The sequence below is a fragment of the Microcebus murinus genome, chromosome 26, assembly GCF_040939455.1.
Source record: "Microcebus murinus isolate Inina chromosome 26, M.murinus_Inina_mat1.0, whole genome shotgun sequence".
Taxonomy (NCBI): domain Eukaryota; kingdom Metazoa; phylum Chordata; class Mammalia; order Primates; family Cheirogaleidae; genus Microcebus; species Microcebus murinus.
The window spans coordinates 15553770-15578542 of NC_134129.1; the positions used below are offsets into that span (position 1 = coordinate 15553770).

A 24773-nucleotide genomic window follows, 5' to 3' on the forward strand; every position below is an offset into this window, starting at 1 on the left:
ACCAGAAACAGGGAGCAAAGATGTTCTCTGTACCATGTGAGACCATGTAGTCTTGATGTCTCTATCGCTTAACGTGTAAACGAAAACGTGGGTGATGGGTACATCACCCATGCATGCAAATATTTTGGAGAATACACTCATTATTCTTTGGGACTCGAGTGCTATTTACCTAACCGGGTGGAACAGAGGGTTATAATCTGCAAATGAAGGCCACATATGTATTTTCAGATATATTTGAATGGGGGAGGGAAGGGCGTGTGAAAAAAAAATTGTATCCGTTATAAACACAGTATAATAATTTTGCCATAACAATGCTGTTGGATTTAGTCCCTACATGTATTTGGGACGAGAGATAATGAACCATTTCTATCACTCTGTTGTCCCACAGAAAGCTGCCTCGTTTATGATGGATTTTGATATTCTAAGCCATTTTCCTGAGCTGCATTTTATGAAGCCCATAGCTATTAAAATCATAACACCCATTATTAGAACTGTTGTATTATAGCCTGGGAAGAACTTGTTCTGATAACAAACGTGTAGAATTGTTCTACAGGCTGAGTAGCCCATGGCTTGTTTTTTGAAATATCTCAAGGAGCGAAGCAACCTATGCTTCGAAATGCTGATATTTCCCCAGTCCTTCTTACTTTTCCCGTGATGTGCTGTAGTGTAAATGACACTGGAATTAGTATGTTTGGAATTTCTGATCCCACTGTTACCATTATTCAGTTACATTATTTTTTAAAAAGTTATCTGGGTGTTGTGATATCTTGTTTTCCTCTTCTAGAAAATGTCTTCCCCCCCCCTCCCATTGTAAGAATCAAAAAAGGGGCCGGGCGCGGTGGCTCACGCCTGTAATCCTAGCACTCCAGGAGGCCGAGGCGGGAGGATTGCTCAAGGTCAGGAGTTCGAAACCAGCCTGAGCAAGAGCGAGACCCCCATCTCTACTATAAAAATAGAAAGAAATTAATAGGCCAACTAATATATATAGAAAAAATTAGCCGGGCATGGTGGCACATGCCTGTAGTCCCAGCTACTCGGGAGGCTGAGGCAGGAGGATCGCTTGAGCCCAGGAGTTTGAGGTTGCTGTGAGCTAGGCTGACGCCACGGCACTCACTCTAGCCTGGGCAACAAAGTGAGACCCTGTCTCAAAAAAAAAAAAAAAGAATCAAAAAAGGGTTATTGTAAGAATCGAAAGAAGTAAATGCAGAAGGATTTTTGAAAAGTTTTAAAACCCTCCAAATAAAAAAAGTCATTTTTATTTATCATGACTAGATAAAGTTAGCAGAGTGATCTGCATTGCATTAAGAGGAAGAATTATATATTTAAAGAGGAGGACAAAACGAACTCTTCAAGCAAGCTTGGAGCACCCTGTGTAGACGCTGTCTCGGGTAGCTATTATTTAATCAGGAGGATTATCGTTCCCAGTGATCTGTCTCCTCCCAGGGGCTGGAACTGAGGTAGAGCCAATGCCCAATCTCTAGCCAGCTCCTTGGAGCTTTAAGGAGCTGTGATCCACAGGCTACTTGAATTTGGGTAATAAGAAGTTATGTTGGCCGGGCGCGGTGGCTCACGCCTATAATCCTAGCACTCTGGGAGGCCGAGGTGGGAGGATCGCCCAAGGCCAGGAGTTCGAAACCAGCCTAAGCAAGATCGAGACCCTATCTCTACTAAAAATAGAAAGAAATAAATTGGCCAACTAAAAATATATAGAAAAAATTAGCCGGGCATGTTGGCGCATGCCTGTAGTCCCAGCTACTCGGGAGGCTGAGGCAGGAGGATCGCTTGAGCCCAGGAGTTTGAGGTTGCTGTGAGCTAGGCTGATGCCATGGCACTCTAGCCTGGGCGACAGAGTGAGACTCTGCCTCAAATAAAAAAAAAAGAAAAGAAAGAAGTTATGCTGGAATAAAGTGCTGTATTCCGATTGTTAATAACGTAATCAATTTCCATTATCCATGAGTCAAAACTACGGTGTGTTCTATCATTCTCTTAAATTCCCAAAGTCACTTGCTGTGGCATGCTGCAGAACACAAACCTTCACACTCCCGCACTTACCACGTCATCTCCTCCAATCCTATTTTGACTCCTAGGCAATGTCGGGCAGAGGTGACTAGAACACCGCAGACAATCTGCAAAGCCAGCAGATTCACGTGCAGATATTCGAGGATGTATGTGGCAATAGTATCTGAAGACTTGAAGGCAACATCAGTTTATTTCTGGGCACCCTTTGGCCTAGAGATTTCATTTGACGGAGTCTATCCTAACAAAACATTACTGCATGTGCGCAAGAATGTAGGTTGCAAAAAATGTTCATAAAGTCACTTTAATGGCAAAGAATTGGAAACTAAAAATCCATTTTATAGGAACGAGACTGCATAAATTACGGCACATCTACATAATAGGATCCTATGAAGCTGATAAAAAATGAGAGAGTCCTATCTGTATATGCTCCTCACAGAGATCTCTAAAACAACATTAAAAGAAAAAAGCATGATGGGTTGTGCAGAGTGATGACAAGTCACAATGCAGGTTCCTCAGCTGTGACAGATGCAGGGAATGTCGGTGCTGGGAGAGGCTGTGAGTGGGGGCGGGGTGGATGGGAAATCTCCGTACCTTCCGCTGGATTTTGCTGAGAACCTAAATCTGCTATGATAAATGGTCTGTTTGCAAAAGAAAAAGGAAAAAGCACAATACAGAGCATTACATACACTGCAATCCTATTTAGGTAAAATATGAAGCAAAAGTAGAGATGCATGTATTTGTTTACCTGCAGATGCAAAGAAGGGACTGAAATGCTAAAAGAATACACACCCAATAATTCGGTTTTGCCTTTGGGAAACAGGACAGGGACGGGGAAGAAGACGTGAAAAGAAGACTTTAACATTTTAGTTTACACACGTCTACAACCGCTGAATGTTACAGAGTAAGTGCAGTCCTGTATTCCTTATGTTGGGGAAGAAAACACCACAGTAAAGATAAAAAACAAAACAAACAAGATAGGATCAAGCTGAGCGCAGTGGCTCATGCCTCTAGCACTGTGGGAGGCCAAGGCAGGAGGATCGCTCAAGGTCAGGAGTTCGAAACCAGCTCCGAGCAAGGGAGAGACCCCGTCTCTACTATAAATAGAAAGAAATTAATTGGATGACTAAAATATGTATATATAAAAAATTGGCCGGGCGAGGTGGCTCACGCCTGTAATCCCAGCACTCTGGGAGGCCAAGGCGGGAGGATCGCTCGAGGTCAGGAGTTCGAAACCAGCCTGAGCAAGAGCAAGACCCCATCTCTACTATAAATAGAAAGAAATTAAATGGCTAACTAATATATATAGAAAAAATGAGCCGGGCATGGTGGCGCATGCCTGTAGTCCCAGCTACTTGGGAGGCTGAGGCAGGAGGATCGCTTGAGTCCAGGAGTTTGAGGTTGCTGTGAGCTAGGCTGACGCCATGGCACTCACTCTAGCCTGGGCAACAAAGCGAGACTCTGTCTCAAAAATAAATAAATAAATAAATATTAGCCGGGCATGGTGGTGCATGCCTGTAGTCCCAGCTACTTGGGAGGCTGAGGCAGGAGGATCGCTTGAGCCCAGGAGTTTGAGGTTGCTGTGAGCGAGGCTGACGCCATGGCACTCACTCCAGCCTGGGCAACAAAGTGAGATTTTTGTCTCAAAGAAAAAAAAAAAATGGTAAGATCAAAGATAAGCCAACGTGGGCCATCTTTAAGTCAAATGCTGTGTCTGAGAACTCAACTAATGTTTTGCATTTTCTACTAGTTCACCAAAGGCCTAACATAAAGGCCTACTAGAATGTCGCTAAGAAAGCATGCTGAACAGGAGGATCGCTTTCATTTTTGTAATTAAACTACAAACACAAATGCTGGGACCTTAGCATAACTTTAAATTATATATATCATTTATTGAAATATAAAGATCTTCATTTGCACGGTTTAAGACAGAAACACGAACAGGGGCACTTGTAATATACATCTTGGATCTGCAGACTGTCCCTATTGAATTATTTCCTCTCTCACAGTCACCACGACATTGTTTTGGGAACATGTTAAGTATTTTTCTCTTTATTATTTCTAAAATATAAATTTTGGACATTCAAAAGTGCAACAGTTAATGTGCCAGTGGAAGGGGGGGGCGGGGGAATATCACAGTTAAAAAAATATAAACAAAGGCAGTGATACAGCTTGTCTTAAATGTTTTGGCAGTATTCTCCAAGTCTATATAGAAATACATATATACACATCGATGTATAACATCATTTAATCTTATGTCCCTCTTCGCAAAAATAGGACCATTTTGTACAGATTGGCAGACCACATTTTAAGGGCATCATTGATCGTTTAAAAAGTCACACGTTGTGTTTCTCAGGCCAGGTTTGATTGTCGTCATAAAAAAATGGAAAGCAAGGAAGGATTGGCAAATTTTCTTCTGGGGATTTTGCAGAAGGCCAAAAAAAAAAACAAATCTGGGATAGGCTGAAAACACTTTTTTAAAATGCACTCGTGTTCAAATTCAGGTGGGAGCACTTGTTGGGACTGGAAACTGGTGGTCTGAGAAGTTCCCTCCAGCCCCGTGATGTCATTAAAGGCTCGAAGTGACATCAAAATGCAAAGCACCAACACGATAAGGCTGTACAAAGGGACGGTGAGTGACAGACAGCATGCTTCCGCTGTGATTCGAGAAATACAGATGTATTTCAAGTCTAAACTGGCTCTACAAAACCTGGTTAGGTTTTCGTTCTTAATTGGCCGATCTGGCTCAGTCTCTGCGCTTACTATGAAAAAAGGTGAATTAAGAAAGCTGGGGCTGGCATCTGCAGTGACACCAGCAGGTAGTCAAGTATTTTGTTATTGCTTCTACCGCTTCCAAAGCCTCACCTGCGGTTAGCACCGTAAAAGCGGGTGCAGTCATCACAGCCCAGGTTTCTTTCATATGGTGTCAGCGATTAAGCAGTATCGCAAAGAATGCCAGCAAACCCATGCCAACCAGCTTGACAGTCTGGATGGAGGTGACAATTCATCCTCCCATGAGATCCCACAGTATCAGTACAACTTTTTAATTTTTTTTTTTTCCACCAAAATATTGACCTGGCTATACAGAGCCTTGGCACACTGAATTGCATCATTTTTGTAGATCCCTCTCCCCAGGAAGCAGTGCCTTTACATCTGGAAGACCTGCCAAAACCAAACTTGAGCTTTCTCAGCCTCAGCTAAGACTGGAAAGTTAAATTAATGGGTGGCGATCGCCAGCTCTGTGGCATTAAATGTCACTGACCCGAAGCCAAGGATTTAAATAGCAGGCTTCCTATGTGGTTGACTTGTAGCCCAATTCCAAATTCCAAATTGTTTCCCATGGCAACTTCCTGTAACCTGAGACGGTGTTTCTGAAAACTGGCTGATGCAAACAGCCGAGGAGTTTATAAAAAAATACAGGTTCCTGCTTCCCCCAAGACTTAATAATTCAGAATCTCAGAATCTGATGCCAATTACATTTGAGAACGAAGGGTGCAAGCTAAGGATGTTTACGGCCTCTGCTAAACAATGCCTTCATGCCTCAGAGTTTCAAACTTGTGCTTTTAGGGGTAAGAGATAAAAGAAGGGGGTTCATGTCCAGGCATCGTTATAACCCTTTTAAGGTTCACAGATTTAAAATATACATACATAGTTGTATATGTTGGCAGCCACCAAAATTACCAGCAGGCATGCAGCAAACCTCTGCAAATCCAGTCTCTCTGCTGACAATTATATTTTCCACTGGGTAAGAACAGAAATCATGTTCAGCATGGGTTTGTGTATTTATACTGAGAACATTTAGGACTTAGGGGTTTTGTTTGTTGTTTCTAATCACCTTATTTCAGAGGGCAGTTAATTGTTTTTAACACAATCAGTTGGGGAACCTATTTAGTACACAATGAAAAATTCTGACTTTCTGGACAACACTACTTTTACTTCGTTCTCTATGTCCAACTAAATTAAATCCACTAAAGCTACTACCATATTTTATAGAGAAACGTGTTATTTCATATAAATGTCAAACTTGTCACCTACTTAGTAAGGGTTGTTTTTTTCTTTTTTTTTAATTGTGCTTTCTCTGTAGGGTAATCATGTTACATATTATACGTTTAGCGTAACTGATAACAGTAGTAGTAGTAGTATAAACGTAGATTACAATATGAAAATGAGTTCTTGGGCTTCTAAATGACCCCAATCTATTAAACAGGTTGGTTAATAATTAGCCTTTATCTCTTTAACACTACAAAAAAAAAAAAAAAAAAGTGAAATGCTATATAGTACCAGTACCTTTTAAGGTTCAAAAGTGGTTTCTCATGCACTTCGTAAGACAGTCCAACAGCAGCTAATACCAGGGTTCAGGAGGGAAGGAGTGGTCTCTTTAGGAGTCCAGAGAAAATACGAATCTGAGCACATCCTGGGTTAGAGTTATTTACATAATTACAATGCTGGGGTTTGGCTGCAGCACAAACGGTGCACATCGGGATGTCCCCAATGCCCTTGAAAGACACAGTCCGTCTCCCGTGGCCTATCATTCCCTCTCCCATCGACCTCCGAGCCTCGCACACCGCTGAGGGGCTGCAGAAGCCATGCAGGAAGCAACGCCGAGAAAGTTCATCTTAAAAAAAAAATAAATGGCCCATCCGTTCCCACGAGGGAGGCTCCCTGGGGCCCCCCGGCTGGGATCTTCTCTTCACGCATCACCCAGGGTCCTCCGCTCAACCTCTGCATCGCAATAAAGTGGTTTTCCGAAATGCATCCAGGGGCGCGGAAGGCACCCCGCACCCCCCGGGTCACAGGAAGCTGTCCTCTACCAGGTCCGAGGAGTCGATGCCGATGTCGTCCATCATGTCGATGTCCTCGATGGTCTCGTCCTCCCTCTTGATGAAGGTGGAGCTGCTGGAGCCCGTCTCGATGGCACTCTCCTCGGAGGTCTGGGAGCTGGAGGAGGGAGGGGGGCGGAGAAAGTCGGGCCCGCACGCAGAGCGGCGAGGCCGGCCGCGTTTTGGGGGCGCCCCGCCACCCCCAAGGCAAAGGGGCTCTCCCTGCAACGAGCCTTCCGCCTCCAAACTCGGGCTGCCCGGGGTGGCGAGATCCTGCCACCCAGCCCGACACGCCGTGCTGGGGAAACCCAGGTCCCCGGTCATGTCCACACTGCAGATCTCCTCCTTTTCTGCCAGGTTTTTTTTTTTTTTTTTTTTTTTCATCAAAGTTGCACACAAACAATTTCTACTTTCCCCACTAGACCCTAGTGCAAGAGAAAAGAGGCAATGCCTGGGCCGGGCGCGGGGGCTCACGCCTGTCATCCTAGCACCCTGGGAGGCCGAGGCGGGAGGATTGCTCAAGGTCAGGAGTTCGAAACCAGCCTGAGCAAGAGCGAGACCCCGTGTCTCTACTAGAAATAGAAAGAAAATTAATTGGCCAACTAAAATACATAGAAAAAATGAGCCGGGCATGGTGGCGCATGCCTGTTGTCCCAGCTACTCAGGAGGCTGAGGCAGGAGGATTGCTTGAGCCTGGGAGTTTGAGGTTGCTGTGAGCGAGGCTGATGCCTCGGCACTCTAGCCTGGGCAACAAAGCAAGACTCTGTCTCAAAAAAAAAAGAAAGCCTTAGGTCTGGAGTGGCCCCAGCACATGGCAACAGCTGTCCAGCCACCTAACCGCTCTCGTTATAGTGACAATGGCTGGATCCTTTCTGGGCCACCCTCCAGCTAGCCGTGTGGCTTCAGAGTAAGTCACTTCACCCCCTGAACTTGAAATTGTTTCCTTGCCTATATAATGGTGCGACAATAATGCCTAATGAGAAACCCGTTAGGGAGATCAGAGAAAGTAATAACCATAAAGCACTGAGCACACTGCCAATTATTGGTAGCTACTCTTCCTCCCCAGTAAATGCTAGCTGTCATTGTCATGCAAACTCTTACTCAAATTTGCATAGAGCCTGAATATTAGACGATACCAGGGAATAGCTGTTCATTTTCTTACATGTGGTTGTCATATTAAGGTTATGTAGGAAGAGTATTCTTACTCTTAGGGAAACGCGTGCTAGAGCATTGGGAATGAAGCATCTTGGTGTTTCCTACTTAGCTTCAAACAACTGAGCAAAAATAAATAAACACATAAATATGTAATCCCAGCACTCTGGGAGGCCGAGGCGGGAGGATCGCTGGAGGTCGGGAGTTCGAAACCAGCCTGAGCAAGAGCAAGATCCCGTCGCTACTAAAAAAATAGAAAGCAATTGATTGGCCAGCTAAAAATATATATACAGAAAAAATTAACCGGGCCTGGTGGCGCGTGCCTGTAGTCCCAGTTACTCGGGAGGCTGAGGCAGGAGGATCGCTTGAGCCCAGGAGTTTGAGGTTGCTGTGAGCTAGGCTGACGCCATATAGCACTCTAGCCCGGGCAACAGAGTGAGACTGTCTCAAAATAAATAAATAGATAAATAAACTGGTTAAGAGAGACCACGGTCATCAGCCTCCAAGATAATGCTGTGTGCTTCTGCCTAAATAATTGTAGTAGTTAACTGGTGACGGGTAAGAAGGGAAAACCATGCCCTGAACACAGAGGAAGAAAAGGAGACTCATAAGCAACTTCAACCTTGAACCCAGGGGTCACTACCAACACCTTCCCCCGCCTCTGCCCAAGGGCCATGCAAGGAGTAAGGGGACCACGTGAAGCCCTGGTGCTCAGTCCTGCCTGCCATCAGCACCACCTTGGCACTAAGAGCAGCGTTCTGGATAGTGACCACTAGCAGCCACTACTGTCCCAGGAGACAGGACAACGGGAGGGTACGCACCTCCCAAGGGAAGCAAATAGTGCCACCTCTGCCACACGCCTGCCAAAGATCTCACCTGAGTCACACCCAGCCTCTAGGCCAGGGATCCTCAAAGTAAGGCCTGTGGGCCACATGCGGCCTAAATGTAGCACATTTATCCGGCCCGCAGGGTGTCTTTGCAGCCGCTGCCTGTCCTGCTTAGCAGCCGCTGCCTGTCCTGCTTAGCGGCCGCTGCCTGTCCTGCTTAGCAGCCGACTTGTCCCGGGCCCACAGTGCGCATGTGTGGAATGTGCACCCCACTCTCCAACGGTCTGAGGGACAGTGACCTGGCCCCCTGTTTAAAAAGTTTGAGGACCCCTGCTCTAGGCCAACTACCAGTTTGCAGCAAACGTAGGAGAAAGAAGCGCAAGATCAGGACACTCCGGGGATGTAACCAGCAAAATTCCGACGGTGGGAACTCTACGGGCAAACACTCTCATTTCCTCACAAATAAAACGCAAGGGGCGAAAAAGAGGCAGGGTGAACTCTCGAACCCACAGCAACCAAATGCAACGTGTGACTCTTATCTGCATCTCGAACAGAACAAACCCAACGTGCAATAATATTTGTGAGACGATCTGAACTCTGCATATCTATCTGATGCACTTAATTGACTGTCCCTTTTTTGGACGGAATAATGGCATGGCAGCTATTTTTAATAACTTTTGTAGTCACTGTTGTTATTCTTTAAAAGAGAGCCCTTATCTCTTAGAGATGCATTCTGTAATATTATTATTTATAGATGAAATGATAGGATGTCTAATATTTGCTTCAAAATGATCCAGAGGCGGCTGAGGAGGAGATCTGGGTACACATGCAACCAGACCGGCCAAGTTCACAAACACTGAAGCAGGGTGATGAACACTTGACAGCTCACTCTACTATGTGAATACAAAATTTATAAGAGAGAAAGAGGCCGGGCACGGTGGCTCACGCCTGTAATCCTAGCACTCTGGGAGGCCGAGGCAGGAGGATCGTTTGAGCTCAGGAGTTCGAGACCAGCCTGAGCAAGAGCAAGACCCCGTCTCTACTATAAATAGCAGGAAATTAATTGGACAACTAAAGACAACTATAGAAACTATAGAAACTATAGTTTGACAACTATAGAAAAAATTAGCCGGGCATGGTGGCGCATGCCTGTAGTCCCAGCTACTCGGGAGGCTGAGGCAGGAGGATCGCTTGGGCCCAGGAGGTGGAGGTTGCTATGGGCTGGGCTGACGCCACGGCTCTCTAGCCTGGGCCACAGAGGGAGACTCTGTCTCAAAATAAATAAAGAAAAGAAAAAAAGAAATCAGCCAGCGAGCACATGGCCGCCACCCTCAGAAAGTCTAACGTGTTTTTTAAGGGTGAGGCTTGTAAATCAGTAGTTTTAAAATCTCCCCAGCTGAGTTAAGAACCACTGACGCAGGATCCAATAACCCAGTTACTGGACCCAGTTATTGGACCCAATGAACCCGGGGCCCCCAAGACAATGTCGGGAGAGGCTTGTATCATCTCAGTAACCACAGCGGCCGTGCGGGTTTGGTCAAGTTACCCAAGGACTTAGGTCAAAGATCCTCCGCCAGGGAAGTGTGTCCCCCTGCCCCACCACACACACACCCCTCCTCCCCCAGCCCCAGGGGTGGACACACATTAGAATCATCTGGAAAGCCGTTTCAAAACCACATCAACCCCCCCCCTGGGCCAAGGTGCCTGGGGAGGCCGAGGCGGGAGGATCGCTCAAGCCCAGGCGGGCGAGGCTGCAGTGAGCTATGACTGTTTCATTGCACTGCAGCCTGGGCAGCACAGCAAGACCCTATGTCAAAAAATATATTTTAATGTTTGCAAGCCCTACATAGACCCCCGGGCCTGGGGCTTCTGCAACTCGCTCCCCCAGTGGAGTCGAGTCTCCACCCCGAGAGCCTCATCAGCAATGGCAGGGCCCCCCCCCCAGCCAGGTGTGCAGGGGGCGGGGCGCCGGGGCTGCCACGCCCGCTACCTGTGTCTGTTCCTCTTGCCCAGGTCCTCCTCCTCCTCCGCCGCGGGGTCGATGTCGGGCAGCGGGATGATGTAGCCGCTGTCGGCGCTCAGCCTCTGCTCGTCCAGGCCGCCCTCCCAGCCCTTCAGCTTGTCCTCCTCGTTCTTGTAGGCGACGCCCACGTAGGCGCCGTCCGGGTCCGCGCGCATGCGCGCCACGGCCGGGTGGTCGCTCTTGAGGAAGTCCAGGTGGATCTTCTCGTAGCTCTGTGAACGCGCATCGGGACGTGTGTAGTCGGGCGCCACCCGCCGGGCCGGGAAAAGGAATGGAGGCCGGGCGCGGAGGCTCACGCCTGTCCTCCCGGCACTCCGGGAGGCCGAGGCGGGAGGATCGCTCGAGGTCAGGAGTTCGAGACCAGCCTGAGCAAGAGCGAGACCCCCGTCTCTACTTAAAAAATAGAAAGAAATCAATTGGCCACCTAACATATATATAGAAAAAATGAGCCGGGCATGGTGGCGCATGCCTGTAGTCCCAGCTACTCGGGAGGCTGCGGCAGGAGGATCGCTTGAGCCCAGGAGTTGGAGGTTGCTGTGAGCGAGGCTGACGCCACGGCACTCACTCTAGCCCGGGCAACAGCGTGAGATTCTGTCTCAAAAAAAAAAAAAGGTACCAAGAGCCCCTTCTCCAAGTCAGTGGCTAAGACGCCATCCCTGCCCCATCCCCACCCAGGACAAGCGTGAACCCTTCCGGCCCCATCACACCCTCTCTCGTCACTTCTGCAGGGTTTGGATGGGTCCCCAGAGGAGGTGGGGACGTCCACTGGGGGCATGATAGCCAAAGCCTTCATGACCCCTAAGCACTGGGGAAGCCTAACCTTTGATAGGAAAAAACTTTCTTTTTTTTTTTTTTTTTTAAACAGAAACAGGGTCTCACTCTGTTGCCCAGGCTAGGGTACAATGGTGTCACCACAGCTCACTGCAGCCTCGAACTCCTGGGCTCAAGCAATCCTCTTGCCTCAGCCTCCCCTAGTGGCTGGGACTAACAGGTGCATGCCACCATGCCCGGCTAATTATTCTTATCATTTTGTAGAGATGGGGATCTCGCTATATTGCCCAGGCTGATCTCGAACTCCTGGCCTCAAGGAATTACCGCCCCCCAAAGTGCTGGGATTACAGCCGAGAGCCTGGTCTGAAAAGACTATTTTCAAGAGCAGTTTTAACCTCTTCCCACCAGCACATCTCCGCCAATCAGGGCCTCCCTGACCAACCCGAGGTTGATTTCTCTCTGCCTCCTCGCTCACTGCAGGCAGTTGTAAAGGGCAGCGAGGTAACACGCAAAAGTACTTAGCTTCCCGTTCCGCAGCACCGTCTCCTGATGCCACTCCTCTCTGAGAAGCAAAAGCATGGAAAGTCTACACAATGACTCATCTGAATCCAAGCAACTGAGCGGATGGACGTGTGGGTTTCCTTTCAGGCTTCGGCAGAAAGCTGTTTCATGCATTTACAGATCCTGCCTGGTTCCATGAAATTGCATTTGTTCCTTTGAACAATGCCTCCCATGCCACAAAAAACCCAGCTGGAGCCACCCAGAGCAGCTGAGGTTGCTCCTTCCAATCAGCTGCAGAAAAGCCAACTGCGCATGGAGCTAAGTGCATTCAAATGAGCGATTTAATGGCCAGGGCCGCCCTGAGACTTCTGACTGGGCACGGGCTTCAGACAGGCCAGCATCTGCGGGATAAAGTGCTCACAGGTGTGGCCCGGAGGCAGGGGAGGGTCCCATTCATCAGTGCCACCGGGGCCCGTGGGGCACGCCATGGAGCGCCCACCCCCTGGATCACACGATCCTTTTCCTCCTTTGAAAACGTTCCTTTAGAACAGTGTGGAACGGCCGGGCGCGGTGGCTCACGCCTGTAATCCTAGCACTCTGGGAGGCCGAGGCGGGTGGATTGCTCAAGGTCAGGAGTTCGAAACCAGCCTAAGCAAGACCCGCCCCCCCCACCCCGTCTCTACTAAAAATAGAAAGAAATTAATTGGCCAACTAATATATATAGAAAAAATTAGCCGGACATGGTGGCGCAGGCCTGTAGTCCCAGCTATTTGGGAGGCTGAGGCAGGAGGATTGCTTGAGCCCAGAAGTTTGAGGTTGCTGTGATCGAGGCTGATGCGAGCGCACTCACTCTAGCCTGGGTAACAAAGCGAGACTATGTCTCAAAAAAAAAAAAAAAAAAATAGAACAGTGTCATACGGCCGGGCTTGGTAGCTCACGCCTATAATCCTAGCACTCTGGGAGGCCGAGGCGGGAGGATCGCTTAAGGTCAGGAGTTCGAGACCAGCCTGAGCGAGATCGAGACCCTGTCTCTACTAAAAAATATAGACAGAAATTAATTGGCCATTAGCTGGGCATGGTGGCGCATGCCTGTAGTCCCAGCTACTCGGGAGGGAGGCTGAGGCAGGAGGATTGCTTGAGCCCAGGAGTTGGAGGTTGCTGTGAGCTAGGCTGATGCCACGGCACTCTAGCCTGGGCAACAGAGCGAGACTATCTCAAACAAAAACCAAAACAAAAAAAGAACAGTGTCAAACAGCACTGCTCTCTGGCATGGCTTCTGGTCCTTCTCTTCTCCTTGTGCCCAGGCCCTTTCCCCTCCCCCTTACTCAGCCCACGCACCTTTTTATACTGTCCAGGAAGCAGATTCTCCACAATCTCACTCAGGTGGTAAAAGGAGGGTCTCTTCTCCGGCTCACTGTTCCAGCACTTCACCATGATCTCGTAGCTGCGGGCAAGAGAACCCAGAGTGGGCATGGGGTTGGGGGGCTTTTCAAGGCACCCCCCCACCTCCCAGATTTTCTGGGCACGAACTCGGGCCCCTGTGTTGGGGAAGGAGCTCACACTTCGCTGGTGGCGTGGTCCGGCTTGGCCATCCGGTACCCGCTCTTGATCTTGTTGTAGAAAGTAGAATCCACCATCATGCCGGGGTAGGGCGTGCCACCTAGAAGCCAAAGAAAACACCAGGACTGACACACGCACAGGACATTGCTGGAACATTCTGCACGACAGAACACCGCCAGGAAATTAAGCGTCATCTCCTTGACTTCAGGCACCTGCTCAAATCTTAAATTTAACGAGGACTCTAGGCTGGTCCGGTCCAAGCACCTTAGGGCAAAAATCCTACGTCTTTAGAAAAGACCCTAAAGTGTTTTTTTTCAATGCACTGACGACTAGAGCCGATATACAAAGTGAACTAGAAGGGCAAAGAGAAATTCCGAATCACTGAGGCCAAGAGAGTCGTTTCTACCAGAAATGTTCAAACAATTAAAGCAAAAGTCAAATTTGGGGCCGGGCAAGGTGGCTCATGCCTGTAATCCCAGCACTCTGGGAGGCCGAGGCAAGTGGATTGCTCAAGGTCAGGAGTTCGAAACCAGCCTGAGCAAGAGCGAGACCCCGTCTCTACTAGAAATAGAAAGAAATTAATTGGCCAACTAATATATATAGAAAAAATTAGCCAGGCATGGTGGCACATGCCTGTAGTCCCAGCTACTCGGGAGGCTGAGGCAGCAGGATTGCTCGAGCCCAGGAGTTGGAGGTTGCTGTGAGCGAGGCTGACGCCATGGCACTCACTCTAGCCTGGGCAACAAAGTGAGACTCGGTCTCGAAAAAAAAAAAAAAAAAGTCAAATTTGGGGCCTGAAACGTCTGGATGAATCTCTGCTTTTAAAGGAGTGCGAGATTCCTCCAGGCCACACACTGGGATGGCCCACGGTGGCCAGCCATGGAGAAAGGACTAAGATAAAAAAGGAGACGGGGGGTGGGGGTGGGGGGAGACCCCGTTTCCAGCCATGTCAGGATAACAGATACATTCATGCGACATCTCACACGCCTTCATAGCCAAGGCCAGGCCAAGTTCGGTTCCTTCTCGAAAGCCTATTCCAGGAGGCCTTTTTCCTTTTGAAATCAGAACCACACAGCTGGCCACTAAGTGTGTGCGTGTCATCTGCCCAGAAGAAGTGTCAGAGGTCATGGGTGTGACGCATCCTTCTCTCCGGCCCTCACCTGGCAGCTGATTGGCCGGGGGCCTGGGGAGGGGGTTTCTCTCCTGCAGGGTGATTGGCCAGGAGGGGCCACGCCCCTTCCCCTGGCCACCCTGCCTTGCACCTGCGCATCAATCACCAGAGGTGAGGCAGGGCCAGTCTCCCCTGGTGAACCCAGCGAACCCAAAGTCCAAAAGGAAAACGCAGCCAGGGAGTGGATCACGTGCAGCGGGGAGGAAGTCACCCTGGCGTGGCCCCCAGGAGAGGAGGGGCAGAGGCTGGGGGGACGGTGCAGCCCCCCCCCCCCAGCATACTGAGACCCAGCTGCACCTGCAGGGGTCCAATGCCTGGTGTCAAGTGGCTTGACTCCCACCAGGCATCTTAACCGTGTCTACGTGCCGGGGCTTGGAAGACCCCGCTTCCCTTCCGGGGCTGTCCCGGAACAGCGCGACACAAGCAGCGACCTCAGGCCCATACCGAGGGAGAAGATCTCCCAGAGCAGGATGCCGTAGGACCAGACGTCGCTCAGCGTGGTGTAGAGGTTGTCGAAGATGCTCTCGGGCGCCATCCACTTCACCGGCAGGAAGGTCTGCAGGGAAGGAAGGAGGAAATCAGCTCACGTCTGTCTGCGCCCCGACGATCGCAGCTGCAGACACGCAAGGACTGTCCCTGGGCTCTCGGCAACTTGCTCTGAGTCCTGCCCCAGGTGAGTGCCACCCGTGTGCTGAGTTTACCGCGTGCTCGGCGCCAGCAAACATCTGATGAACAGTCAGTGGTTAATGTTGCCTCTTGCGCCCTCCAAAGGAGTAACACCCCAAAACGCTGAATCCTGAATTTTTAACTCAAAAAGCGTGTCCCCTATTTTTAGACATTCCTGGGAACGAAATGAAGAACAGAGCCAGTCATGTGCGAGCAGACTGCAGCTTTTGCACTCCAAGAAACAGTCACTTCTTACAGGCGGTGGCTCACGCCTGTAATCCTAGCACTCTGGGAGGCCGCAGCGGGAGGATGGCTCGAGGTCAGGAGTTCGAGACCAGCCTGAGCAAGAGTGAGACCCCGTCTCTACTACAAATAGAAAGAAATTAATTGGCCAACTAATATATATATATAGAAAAAATTAGCCGGGCGTGGTGGCGCATGCCTGTAGTCCCAGCTACTCGGGAGGCTGAGGCAGGAGGATTGCTTGAGCCCAGGAGTTTGAGGTTGCTGTGAGCGAGGCTGACGCCACGGCACTCACTCTAGCCTGGGCAAAAAAACGAGTCTCAAAAAAAAAAAAAAAAGAAATAGTCATTTCCCACCCACCACTGCAAAGAGCTGGACGTTAATGAATGATGAATTTTGCGGCCTCTTTTGTGACTTTGGCCCCGCCTTTGGAACAATGCTAAACAGAGGCAGATGCATAAATTAGCCACGTGGCATCCCTCAACCCTCTGAGACAGCCAGGGAGACCAGGGACACATAACCCTATGCAGACAGGTGAGAACTTGCCTCCCCCAAAGTCCAGTGATGCTAATTTTAGTCCGAGATGCCTAAAGTTGTGCAGGAAGAGCCTCCGGCTACGGTCACGGCCACACGAGTGCAAGAACCACACGGAGCAAGGACACGAGCCAGTGTCTCTCTCCGGGTGGGGTGGCAGCCCCTGTGAGCTGTCTCACGCCAGGACACTGGGACGATTTGGAATTGTTCCCACAGGTGGCTACTTCATCCACTTAGAGGTGGGACGGATGGAGAGAGAACGGTTCAAGTATATGAGAAAATGACTATCTTTATGAGAACTGTGCCTCCAAGATACATTAACTCAAATAATCTTAACATTTTAGGGATCACAGATGGCTTCTGGAAATCTGATAGCTTAAAAACTAGACCAGGCGCGGTGGCTCACGCCTGTAATCTTAGCACTCTGGGTAGCCTAGGTGGGCGGATTGTTTGAGCTCAGGAGTTCAAGACCAGCCTGAGCAAGAGCGAGACCCCGTCTCTACTAAAAATAGAAAGAAATTAATTGGCCAACTAAAAATATGTAGAAAAGATTAGCCAGGCATGGTGGCGCATGACTGTAGTCCCAGCTACTCGGGAGGCTGAGGCAGGAAGATCGCTTGAGCCAGGAGTTAGAGGTTGCTGTGAGCTAGGTGACACCACGGCACTCTAGCCTGGCCAAGAGAGTGAGACTCTCTCAAAAAAAAAAAAAAAAAAAAAAAAAACTAGAGACACTGTCATTGGAAACACATGCTTGGACATGCATACATGCAGTTTACATACTCATATTGACACGTCTATATGGCAGGCGCGGTCCTCAGCACTTTACATGAATTCACTGACTTAATCTGCACAGCGACTCGGCAGACAGGTATGATTAGCGCCTCCCTGCGACAGACGGGGAGACCAAGGTACAGGAGGGCCAAGTCGCCACCCCAAATCCCAGTGGGAGTCCGTGGCGGAGCCGGCACTGGTGCCAGCCTGTGTGCGCTACACTGTCCCCGCTGCGGCCACCCGGGAAGCCCGAGGACTCCCCGTTGCAGCTGTGGGCTCGGAATGGCCAGGAGCAACCAGCCCCGCGAGACTTGAGCCATCCTCCTGCCTCAGCCTCCCGAGTGGCTGGGACTACAGGCATGAGCCACCATGCCCGGCTGATTTTTTTCTATATATATTTTTAGTTGGCCAATTAATTTCTTTCTATTTTTTTTTTTTTTTTAGTATAGACGGGGTCTCGCTCTTGCTCAGGCTGGTCTCGAACTCCTGACCTTGAGCGATCCTCCCGCCTCGGCCTCCCAGAGAGCTAGGATGACAGGCGTGAGCCACCGCGCCCGGCCTGAGACGCAGGTGAGGGGGGCGACTATGCCCAGGCAGGGAAGAGGGGACACATACACTGCCTTTTGACACGTAGTTGGAGTCGTGCATGATGTCTCTGGCCAGGCCAAAGTCGCAGATCTTCACGATCTTCCCTTGTGCCAGGAGGACGTTGCGGGCGGCTAGGTCCCGGTGGACGCACTGCAGGGAAAGGACAGAAGCGGCCGCAGGGTCAGGCCACCGGGGGCTGGACAGCAGCAGCCCTGCAAGCCCGGCCCCTCCGTGGTGGCGCTTGGAGCTACCAGCGCACCCCGCAGGAAGGCTGCCTTCCCCCTGGCTCTCAGCCCACCAGCGCCTACGAGAGAGAGAAAGTTCTAGAAAAAAAGTAGATACCCGGTGACACGGGACTCCCGGCCCAGCGCAGGAGAAGAGGAAGAGAGCTGGGTAAGTGACAGGCAGCCATCGTTACCAGCCCCGTCTCCTTCCAGAAATCTGTGGCTGCGTCTAAAAACGTCCCTGTTGCTCGAACTTACATTTTTTGAAGCCAAAAACTCCATTCCTCGGGCAACTTGATAGGTGAAGCTCAACAGATCCAACAGGGTAAGGCCTTCGGAGGTATCGTCGGAAAGGAGGTTTTGGACTTCGGAGTCTGCAGAAAGGGAATTAACCGTGTTGGCGCTGGCAGGAATTGGGGACATGTCACCCACGGGAGGGGCATCCGCTGGGCCGGGCCGGCTGCCTGGGGGCTTGCTGAGGCTTGCCCAGAGAACACACCCGAAAGCATCTTCTCACGGCATTCCTAGACCTCACAGGTGAATGCCTAAACTATGCAAAAATTCTGCCTTAAAACAGAAATGTGCATGCATCAACACATACAGGATTAAAAAATTATTTTTTATACTTATGTATATATGCATCTTATACATATCTACTGGTCTCTCTAATGAGTTCTCATACAGAATTTTTTTATTTGCCTCTGAAATTTGGTGTTTTTTTTTTTGAGACAGAGTTTCCCTCTGTTGCTCGGGCTAGAGTGCCGTGGCATCAGCCTAGCTCACAGCAACCTCCAACTCCTGGGCTCAAGCGATCCTCCTGCCTCAGCCTCCCAAGTAGCTGGGACTACAGGCATGCTCCACCATGCCCGGCTGATTTTTTCTATATATTTTTAGTTGGCCAATTAATTTCTTTCTATTTTTTTTTTTTTTTAGTAGAGACAGGGTCTCGCTCTTGCTCAGGCTGGTTTTGAACTCCTAACCTTGAGCGATCCTCCCGCCTCGGCCTCCCAGACAGCTAGGATTACAGACGTGAGCCACCTCGCCCGGCCTGAAATTTCTTTTTCAAATCACAGTTAGCAAATCCCACCTCTGCCACCTTTAAAACACACATACCCAGACACAGACACTAATATCTTCCATGATGACATAGGCAACGGCCCCCTGAGAAAGCAGCTTCTAGCATTTGCTTTACTTTCTTTTTTAAAGCCACCTTCACAGTACTTAGCTTACCACTTGACAATAAACTCCACCACCAATCAGATGTGGTTGGCAATCAAAAATCAGTGCCAATGACCTTGCACTGAGTTCCTTGGTTTGTAACTAATCTGCTTCCCCTGGTTAGTCCCATCTGGAAGGGCCCCAGAATTTTCGAGGAAGAAGGAAGTGTAGGCCGGCAGTTCCCAGGCGAGTGAAGAGTAGCGCTAGCCATTCACATTTTTCCAGCCAGCTCCAGCAAGGCCAGAAAGAGCGGTGTGCCTGCCAGCAGGGCCTGGCCTCGAGCACGACTGAGATTCCTCTGACATCTGATGCCAAGTCCACCAGCCCGGCCTGGGGAGGGACGTGAACTATTTTTAACACTACGCAAGGGGAGAGGAAGCACTGGTTCCGATAAGTCTCACTGGCTAATCTTTAAAAAGCGCCTGGAAGTTCACCCATTTGGCAATGAGAAGTGAATGGAACTTGGAACCACAGGAATGGAAAATATTATTATGTACTGAGCTTTGCAAAACAAGCACATTCTCTTTTTTTTTTTTTTTTAATGCGTTGTGCCTTTCACTTAAGAACCCTGAAAGCATTCAGAGAGCATTAGTGAGTTCCAAAACAATTTCCACGGCAGCTCAACACCTTTTTTTTTTTTTGCATGGACCACCAATAGGAGGGCTCAGACATAAGAAGACAAGATCACAGGATGAGCAAATGTTGGCCTCCCAATGCCAACTCTGCCACTAGACCAGAGCCCCAGAGGGGCCACCTGAGCAGATGTGAGGTGGCCCATCTGCTGTGGGCCTCAGCGAGGCCCCCTGGGGTTTATGAATCAATTCGACCCTGCCACACACTTCTCTGCTTGGAAAACAGACTGATCCACCTTCAAAAAAACATCCCATAGAGACCCTTGTCAGAAAACGTAACCTCAGATTGTCCACTCTGCAGTTCCTATCGCAAATTGGATGTTAGGAAAACTAAAAGCAAGAGTTCTTGAACTCACAGATATCAGAGACTTATAAAACTTCAGAAGCAAACCAATATGAGAGACCAACATAAGACTGTCAACATTTAATTTTGCCAACTAAGGGCATCGAACAAAAAAAAAAAATCAATGATCACTATACTTTCATTTTTAAAGAAAATCATGTTAGCAACAACAACAACAAAAAAAGGAAGGACATTCTATCAGAAAAAAAATAATTCTTTAAAATGATTACATTTAGGCCGGGCGCAGTGGCTCACGCCTGTAATCCTAGCACTCTGGGAGGCCGAGGCGGGTGGATCACTTAAGGTCAGGAGTTCAAAACCAGCCTGAGCGAGACCCCGTCTCTACTTAAAAAGATAGAAAGAAATTAATTGACCAACTAAAAATATATCTACAAAAACTTAGCCGGGCATGGTGGCTCGTGCCTGTAGTCCCAGCTACTGGGGAGGCTGAGGCAGGAGGATCGCCTGAGCCCAGGAGTTGGAGGTTGCTGTGAGCTAGGCTGATGCCACGGCACTCACTCTAGCCTGGGCAACAGAGTGAGACTCTGTCTCTAAATAAATAAATAAATAAAATGATTACATTTAAAGTTCGAAAAAATCATTCCATTGTCTTTATTGTTTTCAATTCACGGACCACAAGCCTATGAAAACATGTCACAGACCCGGTTGTGCAGATGGACATTTAGGGACCACACAGGCTGCCGGGTCTGCTTACCAGCCCTGCTCACCTTCCTCTGAATGTTTTAAGCAGGTGTCCTCAAACTACGGCCTGAGAGCCACATGCGGGCCGCCTAGCACATGTATCCAGCCCTCTGAGTGTTTTTGCCGCCGCTGCCTGTCCTGCTTAGCAGCCGGCTCGTCCCCGGCCCACAGTGCACACTCTCCAATGGTCTGGGGGACAGTGACCTGGCCCCCTGTTTGACAAGTTTGAGGAGCCCTGGTTGTAAGTATCGTATGAAGCCACTGCAAGAGCACAATACCCAGAGTGCGAACAGACACTCTTACCTAACATGGATTTCTTCTTATATGAGGCTGGGCGGTCATACAGGGATCTCTGGATGTCGGAATACTTGGACACCTCTTTCCTTTCCAGCATAGGCACGTACTGTGTAGTGTCGGCCTGCTTCATGTCCATGTAGTCACCATTGTTTTCAAAGGATAAAATAACGTAGCTGCAAAAAAACAGAAAAAGAAACCTTGCCCAGGCTGCCCCTCTGCAGTGGTCATTCAACATTCAGTGGATGACGATTTGGAGGATCCACAAGGTGTCAGGCACTGTAGCAGGTGTGGGGGCTGCAGGGCAAGCCACCGCAGAGCCAAGCCGCCCCCTTCATGGGGTGGTGGTCCAGTTGGGGAGATGAGCACTGAACGAATAACTCACTGAAACTCAGATGTGCTGTGAAGGAAGGTCTTGGTAGCACAGAAGGACAATGACTCAATCTGGGAGTCGAAGAGGCATGTTTCTAAAGAGGCAGAATGAATCCCATTCACAAGGCTGGGACTGAGCCTCCCTCGATGCAATGGGGGGGCTACTTGGTGTGGTCCCCGGCCCGTGTAAAGCCCTCTGCAAATGTTGGCTATGATGATTAGTATTTGTTTGTTTCATGTATCAGCCCCTACTCATCTTATGCAAGAGCACAGATGCCCTAAAGAGCCACGTCTAAGACAGTGGAGCTATGTTTCCATAGACTCATAACATTTTCCAATTCTATTATGTTTAAAGTTTGAAAAGTACATTACATTAAATCTGTCATTATTCTTTCTGTTTTTCAACTCATAAGCCATGAACCTGGGCCGTGGGGCCATGGGGCTTGGGCAGACAATTCCTGCTACCCGATAAATGTAGGACCCATTTGGTGCCCATCAAGTAATTTATATTTTATTTTATTTTATTTTATTTTATTTTATTTTATTTTTTTGAGACAGAGTCTCACTCTGTTGCCCTGGCTAGAGTGCCCTGGCATCAGCCTCGCTCACAGCAACCTCAGACTCCTGGGCTCAAGCGATCCTCCTGCCTCAGCCTCCCAAGTAGCTGGGACTACAGGCATGCGCCACCATGCCCGGCTAATTTTTTCTATACATTTTTGGTTGGCCAATGAATTTCTTTCTATTTTTTTAGTAAATACGGGGTCTCGCTCTTGGTCAGGCTGGTTTCAAATTCCTGACCTTGAGCGATTCGCCTACCCCGGCCTCCCGGAGTGCTAGGATTACAGGCGTGAGCCACTGCATCCGGCCCCATCAAGTAATTTAATACGAAGCAAACTCATGTTACTTTCTGATCTTACAAAAGTTTGTATCTACAGAGCTCTCTACAGCCATCGGCACGCTGCCGCAGTGAGAATGACTATCGTGAGCTTGACTTATTGGTCCAGGCGTGGTCAGGACCAGCATCTGAAGCTCGGAGGTGGGCAGGCAGTTTCGTGCAAGGTGCAGGTCTTCCCACCTGCGAGACAAAGATATGTGGCCATGTCTCTCCATGCACCCACCTCCGAGTGCTTTCATCAGCGGGGTTCAATCCAAAGATGTCCAGCTCCTTCTTTGGCTTCTCTGGGTGGTGGCTCAGGAAGCTGTCCCTATTCTTATGCAGATAGTTGACCAGATCTCCGTAGAAGCAGTACTCAGTGATGATATAAATGGGACCTGTGGTGACCAAAACCGGCAGGAGACAGGTGTGAAAATGAAGAACAGGAAGGTCATGAACTGCTCTGTTCGGACTCGCAAGAGATGTTGCGCGAAAACAATATGAGTTTCCATCAGTTCAATTCAATGGAGCAAGTCAACTGCATTTGAGGGACTCCTACCCCCTGGCATGTTTGGGGGTGCAAAGAGGAGGACTGACACCTAATTCAGCAGTTTTCACAACCACAGGTGTTCAATAAAAATCCCTACTCCGGCTCCGGGTCTGGAAGGTTACCTGACTTGGTGCATGCTCCCAGCAAGTTCACGATGTTCAAATGTGGGCCCAGGTGGGTCATTATCTTCAGTTCAGACATGAGAGCTTGTTTCTCACTGGATCTGGCCGTGGCTGTTGAAGAAATAAATCACATTATCAGTTCCACTGGGGTGCCACTTCCCATTCTCACAATACGCCAAGGACAGGACTGGTCCTGCCACTGGGATATCAAAAATTCTATTTCCCAAGATAGTGACTCAGTCTCGACTCCAGTCACTAACTAATCCCTAGTCTTTCAGGCCAAAAGAAGTCACTAGAAATAATAACTCTTGATGTCACAGTACGTGGGCAACAGGAGCAATCTAAATAAACCAAATTGACGCAATAGTGTAAATGCACATGAAATCTAGAGTCAAGGCCGGGCACGGTGGCTCACGCCTGTCATCCTAGCACTCTGGGAGGCCGAGGCGGGAGGATCGTTCAAGATCAGGAGTTCGAGACCAGCCTGAGCAAGATTGAGACCCAGCCTCTACTTAAAAAATAGAAAGAAATTAATTGGCCAACTAAAAATACATAGAAAAAATTACCCGGGCGTGGTGGCGCATGCCTGTCGTCCCAGCTACTCGGGAGGCTGAGGCAGGAGGATCGCTTGGGCCCAGGAGTATGAGGCTGCTGTGAGTTAGGCTGATGCCACGGCACTCACTCTAGCCTGGGCAACAGAGTAAAACTCTGTCTCAAACACACACAAAAAAAGATCTAGAGTCCAAAGAACCAAGACTCAGCCCTAAACTTGTTATTTACTAGCCGTGTGATTTTGAGCGATTCCCTTTCGTACCTCCATGTTCAAAACTCCCCAGGGAGGGGCACTTACGTTTCAGCATCTTCACGGCGACTTTCATGACAGGCTGGGACCTGCTTAACCCATAGGCTGTTCCTTCGACCACTTTCCCAAATGCCCCGGATCCCAGGACGCGACCTGCAGACAACCAGAACCATGAACGCAGGCAGACTCCAGGCCTCTCCTCCACTCGGTTCCCCGCCGCCAGGCCAGCTGTCGTGGGTGCACAGCTGGGGGGTGTTTTTCAGTACTGAGTAAGCATGACGAGTCCTCCAAGTCCTCACATCAAGATCAGAATGGAGCCCACAAGGGAAGGAAATTAGCGTAATTGCTTTAGCGAAATAACATTTGCAAGGGAAAGGAAAGCACAGAGGAGGAGAGAGGAGGGTGCAGTCGTCCCTGGGTGGGAGCGCTCTGTCTCCCAGCTCCGTGCTGGGCTCGACCCTGGCCTCCTCTGCACCTGCTGTCTACACTCCTTGCCCAAATCCCCGGGTCATCTACCCTTTTGTTTTCCACGTGCAAACAGGGCCATCTTTTGCATCAACAAATCCTTAAAAAAAAAACAAATTAGAAAAAAAAATCCTTAACCACTGGAAATATTTCAGTATTCCAAATATCACTGATTCCAGGGAGTGATTAAAGTTAAAACTTCAGGCTGGGCTGGGTGCAGTGGCTCAAGCCTGTAATTCTAGCACTCCAGGAGGCCGAGGCAGGAGGGATCGCTTGAGGTTAGGAGTTCGAGACCAGCCTGATCAAGATCGAGACCCCATCTCTACTAAAAATAGAAATTAATTAGACAACTAAAAATACATAGAAAAAAAATAGCTGGGCATGGTGGCACATGTCTGTAGTCCCAGCTACTTGGGAGGCTGAGGCAGGAGGATTGCTTGAGCCCAGGAGTCTGAGGTTGCTGTGAGCCAGGATGATGCCACGGCACTCTAGCCCAGGCAACACAGTGAGACTCTGACTCAAAACACTTCAG

The 24773-nt window shown here is 49.2% G+C and overlaps 1 protein-coding gene across 2 annotated transcripts in view; it reads right to left on the reverse strand.

Annotated features, from left to right (window-relative positions):
• Positions 1 to 3883: 3883 nt before the first annotated feature.
• Positions 3884 to 24773, reverse strand: part of PDGFRA (platelet derived growth factor receptor alpha) — a 50401-nt gene continuing 29511 nt past the window's right edge. For both annotated transcript variants that reach the window (XM_075997881.1, XM_075997882.1), the window contains exons 13-23: positions 23825 to 23929; positions 22975 to 23085; positions 22547 to 22700; positions 21066 to 21232; positions 18126 to 18241; positions 17671 to 17793; positions 15286 to 15397; positions 13671 to 13770; positions 13449 to 13554; positions 10806 to 11050; positions 3884 to 6954 (exon numbers count right to left, since the gene is read on the reverse strand). In XM_075997881.1, coding sequence (XP_075853996.1) covers positions 6807 to 6954; positions 10806 to 11050; positions 13449 to 13554; positions 13671 to 13770; positions 15286 to 15397; positions 17671 to 17793; positions 18126 to 18241; positions 21066 to 21232; positions 22547 to 22700; positions 22975 to 23085; positions 23825 to 23929 — 1487 coding nt within the window. In that variant the 3' untranslated portion in view covers positions 3884 to 6806. The remainder of the gene's footprint in view (positions 6955 to 10805; positions 11051 to 13448; positions 13555 to 13670; positions 13771 to 15285; positions 15398 to 17670; positions 17794 to 18125; positions 18242 to 21065; positions 21233 to 22546; positions 22701 to 22974; positions 23086 to 23824; positions 23930 to 24773) is intronic.